At 35.3% G+C, this 14,027-nt stretch overlaps 1 protein-coding gene across 1 annotated transcript in view; it reads right to left on the bottom strand.

Moving 5' to 3' along the window:
- CUNH8orf34 (chromosome unknown C8orf34 homolog) overlaps window positions 1-14,027 on the bottom strand; it is a 147,795-nt gene that overhangs the window by 95,488 nt on the left and 38,280 nt on the right. The window contains exon 4 of the mRNA XM_085306785.1: window positions 11,221-11,349. Within this exon, the coding sequence (XP_085162911.1) occupies window positions 11,221-11,349 (129 nt within the window). The remainder of the gene's footprint in view (window positions 1-11,220; window positions 11,350-14,027) is intronic.

Below are 14,027 nucleotides of genomic sequence, written 5' to 3'. Positions count from 1 at the left end.
ACTGCTATATTGGCAATCAAAGGATAGTCTGAAAGCATGGAACATCAAATGGAGAAAACTGTATCTACCACTATATGCTTTGACCAGAAGTACTATCAACTTCCACAGTCTATAAGAGTGCTTTTAATAAAATACTTTTTTTGTGCAAGTTCCATCAGTACACCAGAAATTGTTCTGAATTATACAGAAAACTAAGCTAAGTAACTGGAGCATCCAACCAAAACTAACTGTATTTTATAGACAAGCATGTAGACAGCAAGATATCTGAGAACATCTTACCARAACAGAATAAAAAAATAGAAAATGTTTATATTTGCAATCACAGGACCAAATATGAAATCTCTTTTCCTATATCTCTTTCTGATAYGGTATCAAGAGAAAAGAAAGAGGATTCTAAGGAAGAAATTTCCTAAGAAGCTTATTACAATGATCTTAGCATAGTGATTCCTCCAGAGGCAGGATTTGCCATGCTGTCAGTAATACAGGTATTTATGTTATGGCTTGAGCCCCATTAACATTAACACAACTTCATCAGCAGAGATCAGGATAAATTAGTCCATTAAAAGCTGGGAGTAAAAAAGCATATCATTTTTTTCCAAGATTCTACTGCGCCAGGCTTGGTGTGTGCCCACTCCTATCAATTTTCTTTCACACTTGGCAAACTGACAAAATAGCACTGGTGAAGCTGAGAGGAACAGGAACTTGCACCTCTGAGCAGCAAGCAGAATACCACAAGAGCAAGGTCTTTTTGCTCCAGTTTTCACAGTGATTTCTCAAGTAAAAACTTGAAATGACTAATACGAGAATGAATTGCAGAATTTAATCTGATGCTACCCATTGCATATATTATCATAAAATTAAAAAAGAAAAAAAGCTTTTAATCCAGAATCCTGGCAATCTAAATGCAAGTAGAGAAACAAATACGCATAATTTCCATACAGGGATATGTATGGTAACTGTTACTCCCTTAACTTTTGGCACATTCTTGACTTTTTCATAGCAAAATAGATTATTGTCAGCTATTTCACTTTATGGTAGCAACTGACAACTTAAGAAAACATTCATTTCTGCAAAGTAATGATAAAAGTGGTTGTTATCAGCACTGCTTCATAGATTCCTAGAATCACCAGAGTTTAGAAATCAGTGTTTTTCAAAACAGAAATCAGTGTTTTTCAAAAAACTTCTTTTAACTTATTATTGGTCAACAAATACTTGATTGTACTCCCTGCACCTTGTACAGTTATTTCCAGTTCTCTATGGCGTTTATACAACAAAAGAGAGGAAAAATAGATTTATTTATATAATATACAAACATAAACTATAAAGATAATAAATATGCATTCATATATATTTATTTTTATATACTCTAAATAAGAATATCACTGTAAAAACACAGGCTGTTACAGAGACAAAGGGACAACCTACTCAATGAAATTACTTGAAATGGAAAGTGGTTATAGTTCAGGTTTAGGTAAAATGTCCATACACTAAAAATGTGCAAACTTTCATCAACTGTTTAGTCCACTTACTCAGACTATGGCCTTTTTTTCATTATGATATAATCCTAATCTCCAAGAAGCTCTCATACACAAAAACTGACATATCTAGTTTGTTCACTCTTGAATCCAATGGATTTGTTATATTATAAATTACTAAGAACAATAGTTTCTAACTTCCTTCAGCTAATGCACTTAAAGTTAAAATGCAACCAGTTAATGCTGAATGTAAAGGATGGAAGTTTTAGAGCTGTTTCATCTTCGCTCTGCCTCAAGCCACTAGGCAGCAGATGGTTCCRAAAGTTCTCTCTTTTTTGGGGGTAAGTCTTCTGATGTCAAACCTGAATCCTCCAGAAATGTGAATGTACTTTGCTCTTTCTCTTGCAGCAGCTGTTTCCCACAGACATTCACTGTAGTTTTATAACATATATATGATTAACAACTACAGAATAGTTCTACCATTCTTACTTTTTGCAATGATAAWCTGCTGTATTCTGATTAAATGAGGGTGTTTTGCCTGCCACCATCAACGAAGGCTCACAAGTAAGATTTACGACAGGAATTAGTTAGGCACCTAACTGTCCGTGCTATGTCTTTGAAAATCCTCCCCTTTACATTTAATTAAGAACGCTGAATTTTGATCAGGTACCACAAGTACCTAGCCCACTCAGATGCCTGGTGAATTATATAGACAGATCCAGGACGCTGTTTCTACTTTTGAGTGTAATGACTCTCTGCTCTATAAGGGTGCTGAAAAAAATAAAGTAATTGGTCTAAACAAGCTCTCACAGTCCTTTAGAAATGCTCCACAGCCACAGCTACTGCCATCTGTGATCATTAACAAATATGGAGTGGGGCTGTTCATGATAGCACAACCCCTCTTGACTGAAACATTTTTATCCTGCCAATAGCTTGTTTTTTGAGGAGATGTGGAAGAAAACCGTACCCCTTGACTGTAAAAAAGATTTAGCACACAATAAAAACAATCTTGTCCTTGGGAAATACTGCTTTAACTTCTAACTGACCAAAAACTGAACTTTCTCTCAAAAGAAAAATGAATATTTTTAACAATTCAACCAGTCTTAAAGATACCTAGCTCTTTTATATACAGGTCTCAGGAAAAGAGTTTCATTTGTTGCTGCTATCCTGCATCAAGTACAACCGAGGCAGTACATAATGCCTTTCCACTCATTGGACATATTCATCTGTGCAGAGTGATTTTTTGAGTTTGGAGCTTATAATTAAAGAGCAGAAAACTATTTTCAAAATACTAGGTACTGTACAAGTTCAAGTCTTTTTGAAATGGCAAGAAGTCATAAAATCCCTGCCTGCTGCTTCACTCCTGATGAGCCTTACACTAGCTGAAGAACTTGCAACAACTTCATAAGCTATGCGCACCTGAAAATATAGAGTAAGTATTCTGATGAGAATGGGAACTGTGAAACTTCAGAGAAGTTTCTACTTTTTCTAGATTTTTCTAATTTCTACATTTTCTACTTTTGTTTGCTTTTTTTTAATTAATTGTATAAATAGGTAACAAAAGAGTAACAAAACATTAGTCATATTTTTCTCTTAGGACCTACTTTTCTGTAAATGCACAAACATATATCTGACAGGTCTAATGTGTTCCTAGTCATCAGAAAATAAAACACTACTGCTTGTAATATATTCCAGACTAACTACTTGTAATATATGCCAGACTACTATTAGTTAGCTCAGTGGGAGATGCAAATAGCTGATGCATTTTCCTAAACTTCCGGAAGATGGCCACAGAGCTCCCAATAGTCAGTTTTCCTGTGCACCAAACAAAGCATTCTGGTTTTGACGTAGCGTTTTGGAACTAAGAAAACCCAAGAGAACTCCAACTACCATAACAAATTACATTCTCAGGATCAGTGTAGGCCACGGAACTTGTGGACGGCTGGATTCCCCAGCCTCCTAGCACATCACAGGTTCTGTAACGCACTGCAGAGAGAAACAAAGAGCATTATTATTCAACCATTATTAATACCACAACTTGGAGCACGGACACAGGGATATTTTACCACTGCCCCACAGCTAATTGCCCCTATGCATTCTTMTATACATTGTAAATGTGGGGAAGCTTATGTTTCTTTACTGGTGGGATAGGCCATCTTAGATTTACTTGAATTTCCCATAGCCAAGCCTTGTTCATAAGATAGTTGTCATGCTGTAGTTGACAGTATGCAAATTACGTGCCCCTGTGCCTGTGTGTACAAGCCTATTTTTGTCATGTAGTAAACACGGTGTACACAGATTGCTTATTCCATACCATTCTTGGATTATAAAGGATGGAAAATGGTCTGTAGCAAACAAAGCATTTCTCCCAGATTCAGGAAAATATGTACACAAAAACCAACTTCAGTTGCTTCTGTGTATGAACATTGTAAGAGATTTGTCACTGGCTGCCATAATAGAYGCTCCTGTATTATTTTATTTATTTACACTGAGTCATTTACAATTTTTAAAATAAACCTTATTTTCTTCAATAATAATTCAGAGATTTTTTGTGAAGGCTTGTTGAAACCGCAATGTACTAGAAAATAAAGGGGTATATTTCCTTATATTATTAAAAAATCTTTTTAAAAACAAATTTTTGTACTGAGCTTCTGCAGGGGTTTCCACCTTGAATAAGGATAAAATTTTTCCCAATTTTTAGCCGCAGAGTAACAAGGGAAACACTACCATCTACAAGGCACCATGCATTAACATATCAGCACGCACTATAGTCACTATCTAGGAATGACATAGGAAACATGAATTTAACCTCCTCACTGTGATGACTTTAAGAAAAATAATATTAATTAAATCCTCAGCCAGTGTGTACTTTAGACCTGCAACACTTGGATATCCAAATTTGCGAGTGGCTCCAATGGAGAATACACATTTCAGGATTAACTTTGGGGAACAATGAAGTAGGGGAACAAAGAAAAACATGCAAAATAGTCACCGAATATTATTGCCCAGACCCTCTGTATGCCGATGTCATGCTTTTCTCAGTAAAAAAGAAGGAACACTGTAGAATCTTGCAGACTTCCTGATTTTAGAGGAACCTGCATACTACACTAGGTTAGATTAAGGTGGGTAGCCCACTATGGTTGGCACTATGGATATCTGGATRTCGTCACGGAATCACCATCCTTCCGCTACCTCCTGAATGCCAATCCCCTTTTTCTAAGGGCTAGAAAGTCCCATCTGCAATGCTAGCTACACAAGTCCTACCTGCAGCAGCGTTAGAGAAATTTTTAACAAGCCAAATACCATATCTTAAAAGGCCACTATAACTCAAAGAGACTTGGGTCCCAAGACTTACGAGAAGGTTAGAGTAAAACAGCACATACCTCAGCAAAGGTAATCAAAAATTTAAAGCATATAGGAAAGAAATACTTGCAATAAAAGCCACAGTGATCTCCCTGCCATATAAACTCTACTTTATAAATGAATAGTGATAATTATGTCCACACTCTTCCTGTTTCAATCTCAGAAAATATTATTTTGTTTTATTACTCRTACATCACACTAAAAGCAAATGGATAGTATGAGCAAAGGCAGTATCATATAACAGCTGCAGTACCGAGATAAAATTATCTTCCTTAAAGGTTTGATTGAGCTTATCTAAAAATGTCGATCTCAAAATAAATCACAAACATTGATCTCAMACAAGCATAACATGATTTTAAAGTTCAGCTTGAACAGAAGAAAGGAAAAGAAGAAAGGAAAAACCTTTATAGAATGTTCACAACTAGTTTTGTGGTTCAATTAGCACAGCATTTAGGGCTAGGTGCTCAACTGAACATGGGTAAGTCATTTTTACAGACTAAAGTGCATTTCAGACCAACAACTGTGTCTGGCTGAAAAAGTATTTCTTCAAACAATGCCTTCAGCATAAGGTGATTGATAAAACTCTGGTTACATGTCATGCAAATGTGCATTTACAGTTAGACCACCATCAGGAATATTGATTTCAATGAGGAAATTCAGACATCTCCGATAAATGTTTGTGGCACTCAGTTACATATTCCACAACCTGTATTTCATTAATAAGTTCCCTTAGCATGGAAGTTTATTAGTGGGGGAGTTTATAAATTATGATGAGAAAAACCCATCCTAATGCATTTCAGAGAGAGCTAAATGTACTGAAGCAGTTCATGATGCACATATTAATCTTTTCACACTCCAAATTCACYCCATTGCAGATTCATCCATAAACAGAGAATGTGATTTTAGGAGTTCACTTATGCATTCTCATCAATTCTTGAACTAGTTCTATCCTTATGGTTATAAGAATTTTTACTCTTGTTGTCAAAATTTATCTTCTTCCCTATGTGAGAGAAATAGAAGATATGTTTCTGGTTTTCATCATATTATTCTTTTTTTAAAGGGGGTAAGATTACATTTGTCTGTTTTAAGCTACGTAGGAATCAGACAACTTCTATTGATTCTAACATTTTGAGAAGTACATGTTAGAGATACTTCAGAGGGATTTCCAGATATCAGATCACAGTTGGCTTTCTTGTATACTGATTACCAATTTACTGATTACTATCCTTTCAAGTTAAGGAACAAATAAGTACTTTTCTCCTATTGGTTATATCTAGACACCTTTATTTCTGGGGTTCCCTCAAATTGACTTGGATTGGTTTCCAGATAACCTTGGTTTATGTTAACTCGTTACCATTTTGCTGACCTTAGAATATCCACTGAATTGACAGCATCATAAATTTGTGTCTTCCCCTTTAATTTGTCATATACACCTGGCCTCAGCAAGGATTCAAAAGCTACTAACAAAATGTTGGTTACCTGTGTTTGTTGAAAGGCTATATGCAATTATGTGGAAAAATACAGCTGTCTCACAGTACAACACATTACATATCATCAAATACTGTTAAGTGTGTTTAAATAGGAAGTCCAATGTGTATACGTATTCAATATGCACTCTAGTCCTTAACTGTTCAAATAAAAGATAAAGGACTTGTTTCGCAGCAAACTTTTGCTGATTTAGTCCTCAATTTTCCCAACACTCTCTTATAATTTACTATGTTACATCTCCTGTATCTATCTTTTCATCCTAGGAAGATAGGGGAAGAAGACAAGTSTACTCATGAGCAAGATCTTAATTATTTAGGAGATTTTAACTCTCTTTTAATACCTCTTTAAAAGGAATTCAGGCCAGAAGAGGAAATAGAAGGGCATGCATTTGAAACAGGATGGAATTTTTCCTGTAAAGGAGACACACCTTGTATTTGGAGAAGACAACACGTATCAGGGAAATGCAGTATATACCTGTATGTTGTTTCATAAATCAAAACCTCTTCTAAACAGTTGGCTTGATGGATCAAAATACATTACAATCATCACAGGTTATTAGAGAAGCAAATGAAACACAAGTTTCCCATATCACTGGAGCTCCAAAAGCACATAGTCTATAATCACAGCAATACTCTTCTCCAAATACTGTTAAGATAATTTTAACATTGAATGTGAAGTCACTCTTGATTTCTGAGATACACTGGCCCTACTGGAGCACAGAATTACTCCAAATTAGTCACATATTGTCTTGAAAATTGTACATGGAAGGAAGGTGCTAAATATAAGTAAGTTCCGTTTCAATCACTAGAAGGAGTGAACATAGAACAGACCAAACATCCAAGTGCTTGAGTCTCGCCAGCCAAAGCTTTCAAGATAGTTCTAATTTTCTACAAAGTGCATAGGTTTCTCTAAAAGCAGAGATCTACATGCACAGGGAATGAAGCAACAGAAACTGGAGTTTAAGTCACAGGCTGTATTAGCTGTATAGCAGGTAATGAAGTCTGCGGCGTCTGGAAACTTTACAGCAAGATCCAAAACATACCTTTAAAAATGGAAATGAAGCCCAGGACTTGAYGAAAAATTCATTTAACTTCAAAAGTCTGCCTTTATGTTGTACTCTTCCCTGTTAAGATACTAAAGAGTGAGATCACAGGATGCTGTAAAAAGCCATTGATGCTATGTTGTGATCATTCACACTCTCAAGTATTTGCTGAGCCAGCTGCCTGTCCCATAATGCTTGGAATCAAGGTTAGCAGCACATGTAGCATTAAAACCTTGTGCTTTACAGACATACTTGTAAAATCAAAAGGGCTGACCAACATGTGCAGAGCAATGAGCAGCACTGGAGAAGGTAGCTGTGAGGCTATGTCACAGTCTTTGCAAAATTCACCATGTGGGATGCTTATCACTGAGCTGCATTTGAGTCTAGCACAAAATTAGATTCATATACTTTAGACACCTTAAAGGCCTAAAAGCATCTCTCCTTGAACCTCTCCAAGACATCTGCTAGGTGCATTATCTATTGCACCTTTATGGGCATAGTAAGACTAGATCTATTTGCAAAATTACACCTTTTTTTTTTCAAATTTTTCATATTTTTCATTTTTATTTAATATCATTGTAATATGGAAGACGTGAGACGTGACAGCACAGACTGGATTTCTTTCCTGAAACAATCTGAAAAATCAAGAGTACAAAAACTGGGGAACAAGGACATACAATTTTGAATGAATCTGGTGCAAATGTTTCAGTGATACAATCAAAACGGCTAAAGTGTAAAACGAGCAACAACTATCAAAGAACAAAAAAAAAAAAAAAAAAAAAAAAAAAAAAAAAAAAAAAAAAAAAAAAAGTCACCAGAAAAGAAATTATAAATACACTAGGAGAGGAGTACAAAGTAAAATACAGAACTACTACATCAAAGAGAATAAAAGCAAATAATAGGTGATGAAAAGAAATCTCAGTGTTGGATACTTAACACTTCTGATTTTAAGAGACAAAATTGCAAGCCAGACGAGGGAAAGAACAAGCTGAAGGATATTCTAAAAAGTTAGATATATTCAAGTTGACAGAACCTGTTGAAACTCACTTTGAAGTACCTAACAAACTAGATGAAGAAACGTCTGAACCACTAGCAATTGTCTTTCAGGAATGAAGGAGAGCAGAAAAGGGCAAATACTGTATCTTTCCTTAGAAAAAGGAAAAAAGAAGACTTGGGGAATTATTAATCAGCTAGCCTACATCTGACACCAGCAAGAATAGTCAACAAGATTGTTAAATAAACAATTTACAAACATCTAGTGGATAGAAAAGGTGATAAAAACAGCAGACATTAATTTATCAAGAACAAATCACATCAAATCCTTTTAATGGCTTTCTCAACCAGTAAATTTGCCTAGTGAATTAAAGGAAGAAGTAGATGTAAAATACTTAAGCTGCAATAAGGCTTTGTTTACTGCCGTAGACGACAATCTGATAAACAAATTAAAGAATTATATTCTAGATGAAATCATTACAAGATAGATAAATATCTGGAGGGAAAAATGCACTTACTGGGTAGTTTTCAAGGGCTGGCTGTCAGATCTGAAATGGAATCATGCAGAGGTCTGACAATATTTCCGTTAATGATCTGGATGAAGAAATAGAGAGCACACTCATGAAAGTGAGGGTAACATCAGGCTGCAAGTGGTTTAAAGCACTCTGGGGGATAGGATTAAAGTTCCACATTATCTTGACGAATTGGAGAAACAGCCTGAATAGAGCAGCTAAAATTAGTAAAAGTAAGTTCAAAGTACCACGTCTCACAAGCAAAAAAATAAATCACACAATATAAAATTTGAATAACTGGTTAGGAGCAGCAGTGAAGAAAGGTATCCAGAGTCTGTTAGAGTAAACACAAACTGGACATGAGCTACAACACTATGCTGCTGGGAAAAAAAAAAAAGAAGAAGAAGAAGAAGAAAAGAAAAGAAAAAAAACATTCCTAAATATATTTACAGATATATTTACAGGAAGTGTCACATAGGATGTGTAATTATTCCTGCTCTTTTTGAACACAAAGTCTCAACCGCAGTTATTATTTGTTCAGTTTTAGACATTAAACTGAAGAAATATGGAGGCAAACTGGCAAAAGAAGAAGACAGTAAGAGACAGGGAAAGTAAAACTTTTACAGTCATCATGTGCAGCTTAGCCTACTTTGTTGATATAGCCTTAATTCACTTTATAATAGTTAAATCAAAGCAAATCATTAGGGACAAACCAACAGGAAAGAACAGTGAAAAAGATAATGTATCATCAGAAAACATCAAGTACTAAGCAAGAAACAGTGAGGAATGTTTCACTTGTGAAATAACCCTGTAAGAATCTGGTTCAAACAAGACTGACCATGTATATTCACCTCCGGTCCAAGTGTAAGACTCAAAAGAGCTGCCAGGTTTTGCACACCAGTTGGAAAACTCTTTGGCAAACAATGGTACAAAATGCTGCAAATGGTATTTCAGGTGTAAGGAAGCCTGAGCTCAATGGAACCTACACAATAGTCACAAGGGAAGACAAAGACATAGGATTAAAGATTGGATAAAAGCCTTTATTGTTGAACTCTTGCTTCTGATTGCTTTGTATCTCCAGTTCTGAAACTAAAAGAAATTTCTTTCTGAATCTGTATGTGCCTGGTTGCAAGTCTCTAAAGGAGAAAGGTCTGGAAATGACAGACTCATTTGTACTTGTCACAGTAATATGATCGGGCAATGGTGGGGCTGTAAATTAGAGACGCTAAYGAGGAGTGCTTTCGGCTTTTTAGTGAATACAAGGCAGATAGACTAGAAATGCAACTGAGAAGAGCCCTGTAACTATACTACTGTAATTAACACAAACAGGAAAACTGTTCAGAATATAAAAGATCAACCTTAAACATTTGGGGAATTTTGATAAAGCATTTTTGGTTTTTTCCCCTCAAWTTGGAATAAATGCCAAAGCTTGAAATTCTCCACAAAACAGATCTTCCATCCTTCATTCAGCTCTGTTTCTGATGACACCATCTGGAATTTCTATTATGAATCAAGAAGTGCCGTGSATAAAATTAATGAGAGGAGAAAGAAAATATTTCCCATTCAAATGTCTCCTCTCAGGCTCACAGACCACACCATACTTACGTTTTCATGCACCATAGAAGAATACTTTTCCCACTTTATATTTGGCAATAGTGTTTGCTCCTACTAGTGTATTTCAGATTTCTGTTTTACAGAGAGAAAAAACCTATTCTTCATCATATTCTATCCAGTATTTCTCAGAGCTACTCCTTACATGAGGATACTGTTTTTAAACACTACACCTGCTTGCTCATCTTTTAAGGGATAACCTTTTTTTTTTTTAATGAAATAATTATTTACCATGTTTCTGAGTATTTATCTGAAACACTTTAAATCATTTATCTGAATTGCTTTTCAAAACTGCAAGGAATTAATTAGGATCGAAGTCATAAGATACCTAATTTTTCTTCAATGAAAGGTCTGATCCCCATCAATGTGGTTAAGGTATCACAAGCAGTTAAACCTATCTAACTGCTTCCACCCAAAGGAACAGTCTCAGTGCTGCATGTTCCCATCATTTTCCTTACACCAGCTCTGGTGTTTGATCTCTTTGTGAGGAATTCAGCTCACTAAGCTTACAGAAAATTAACACAACAAAAAAAAAAGGAGGTGGAGGGGAAGTAGATTCAGTCAGTATTAGAACTGCTAAATCAGTCTCAGACCTTCCATGAATCTCATCAACAGTAAAGTAACTGCTGATGTCAGTAAACTTAAATGAATAGAACAATGCCTTTTGAATATATACTTCCATATTACAATTCAGGCTGCACGGTTACATTAAAATACTAAAAATCAATCAACTTACTGCGAGACAGATTCTCAAGGGCTTTTCCAAGTTTTTTGCTCTCTTGAAGAATATGATTTAGTTCATCAAAATCATGGCTCTCCGGTTTTGTCCTCCAATCCCAGTTAGGATGCTCTATTGACCTTGGCACTAAATATACACAGATATATAATGAAGTTTAGAGTTGGTAGTTCAGAGACCTACAGCAGGAAAAAAGCTGAAAAATGAGTTTATGAGCTCAAAATTCTCCTGAGTGGAAATTTCCTCTTCCTATTCTAACAGGTGGAAATATTTTCTTTRGTCAATAGGAAGTAAAAAATAAAAATATCTATTAACAAATGCATACACAGGATGACTCTTGTGACTGAATTAATTGACAAACAGGAATAATTAATACTGACAAGTATAAGGTAAAAAAGGACCATAATAAAATATTGCATTTGAAGGTACTTCATTTACAACAAATAGAAGTGTGTGCAATAGGGGTCAATAAGGATAAAATAACAATATGGAAATAAACAAGAGGTACTTTCAGCTTTGCTAGTCATTTTATCCTAAAGAAAAACTATTTTTTGTTTTGGAATGTTTCAAACCAACATGTATTAAAAAAATTTTAAAAATGCCATAAAGTGTAAATAAGAATCAATAAAAACAGTGAAACAAAACACGTCCCTATTGTTCACACTGTATAAACCTATGACCTCTATTCTGATACTTAAAGAAAACAAACCCTGGTCTTYGGGAAGCACAGTCTCCTAAACAGTATGTATCACCAAAATATTGGTTTAATTTTGAAAGAATGTTTCTCAGTTGCTGAGCTAACCTCACCTACAATGTCAGAGAATGAAGAAAATCAGTTTCTGAGCTCTTTAGGGCCCACAATATACAGAGTTGTACTGACCAATGAACACCTTGAACAATTCATAGAAATGAAAATAAAAATTATGTTGTCTCTGCACCTTATTTAACACACTGTTTTTCCAGTGTTCTGACATGATCTGTTGCCTTATCTATAAAATGTAATTGYTGGGCTGTCTCTAGATTACAGTGCTGAGAACTGCACTTCTGTGAAGATGATGCCTAGTAACTTCAAAAACAACGTGTATAAGGATCGGTCCAACATCTCTTAGTCAGCTTTGATGTTTTTATTTGTAGTTTTAACAACTGTCAATTAACTTTATGCTTCCAAACCTCATTTTATCAAAAATAGAGATGAATATTTGCTGAGTTCTACAGAATGTGTAAGTGATATTTTTATGATCATTTGGAATTCAGGGTGTCTGTATGATTATATCGGAAAATACTGTTCTAACTTTGAGTTCTGGTAGCCATTACAAAATGTGCTACAAAACAGCTGCTACTGAAATTTGCCTGACTGCTTACTGCATTCTATGTATATATAGGGTCTACTCTACTTTGGATCTGCTCCACAAGGGAAAGTTGAAGTTAAGTCATCAGTCACCTTTGCAGGTAAGGGCCCATGGAACAAAGCTTTATTTAAGTGCTTCTGTCAGAGAATGTGATTCCAAGGCCTGTAGACATAGACCAAGCTATCTTTAAGTCTATACAGACTTCAACTATCTAGAGTGTATCCTAATCTGTAAAATCCACTCAGGAACCAGGGTATACACTAAGGGAGTTACTATCTTGGACTGCAATTACAGATGTGGTCAAAGAGAGAAGACAAAGACATTAAAAAGGATACAAGAGAGAAAAGAGCAAGAGGAAAGAGACACAGGAAGCCTTGGGAAAAAGGAAAGAGAAGTGCAAGCTTCTAGTCAGAGTGAAAATGTCAGAATTTGGTTCTGCTTTGTGTTTAAAGAAGGTAAGTCATGTATTTCTTTTTGAGAAGAAAGGAAATAATGAGCTATGGTGTTTTCTAGTGAACAGGTATATTTTTGAAAGCATAAGCCTTACTATATTAGGCAAGGCAGAGACTGGAATCTATTTAGATGGACAGTTCATAATTTTTCTTGATGCTTTTGAATGTTGATCATTTACTTCATAATTCCTTGCCTTCGGAATTATGATGTTCCTTAAAAGCTATCTAAAATTTTATGTAATCAAAAATTGCTTCCATTCACAGATCTTAGCGTAATTAAATTCAATTAGATAGCACAACTTTAGTATTTYTCAACTTTTTATTATTTTCAGGGTGAAGTCAAAATTCTTCTTAGAGTACCTTTTCGAAACTTTACTAAATATATTAACAATCAGTAAAGTAGTAAAGAAATTCTATAAGTTCTTTCCATTTTTGCTCATCTTTGGTTTACAGTGAAATCACACGTGCCTTTACTGCCTACTTCTCAGCTGTCTCTCCTTCATTGTATCRTTCTGGCCTGCAAGCGATTTGAGTCTTTTCTTTCTGTGTTTGTACTGAACTCACTAGAGCAAACTGAAGCACCACCAAAATACAAACAAACTAACAATAATTTAATACAGTGAAACCATGTATAAAAATGTCCAAATCTTAGAGCTTCTAGTTTGCAGGAAATTACAAGCTGGAATTTGACTGGTGTCAATTGGAAATAAAATGTATTTTTCAAAACACCAAAGGGACAGAAGTTTTGAGAAACCATATGATTTCAAAACAAAATGTGTCTTGACACCCATGACAGATGCTGAATGAAGCAGACATGAGTTCCACTCAACAGCAGTCAAACACCTGATGGAAATCTGTTCTGCATACCAGTTAGCATGGTCCGTGTTTCAGTGAACCCTTTTTGTATTTCAGTGAAAATGTATCAAAACAGACATGCTGCCATAGAACATTTCTGTTTGAACAAATCATTCTACTGAACCAAAACTGAAGGAGGAATTAAGCAGAA

The sequence above is a fragment of the Rhea americana genome, unplaced genomic scaffold (genome assembly GCF_003343005.1).
Source record: "Rhea americana isolate MKP2758 unplaced genomic scaffold, rheAme1 scaffold_247, whole genome shotgun sequence".
Classification (NCBI taxonomy): domain Eukaryota; kingdom Metazoa; phylum Chordata; class Aves; order Rheiformes; family Rheidae; genus Rhea; species Rhea americana.
This window is presented reverse-complemented; position numbering and strand designations above follow the sequence as displayed.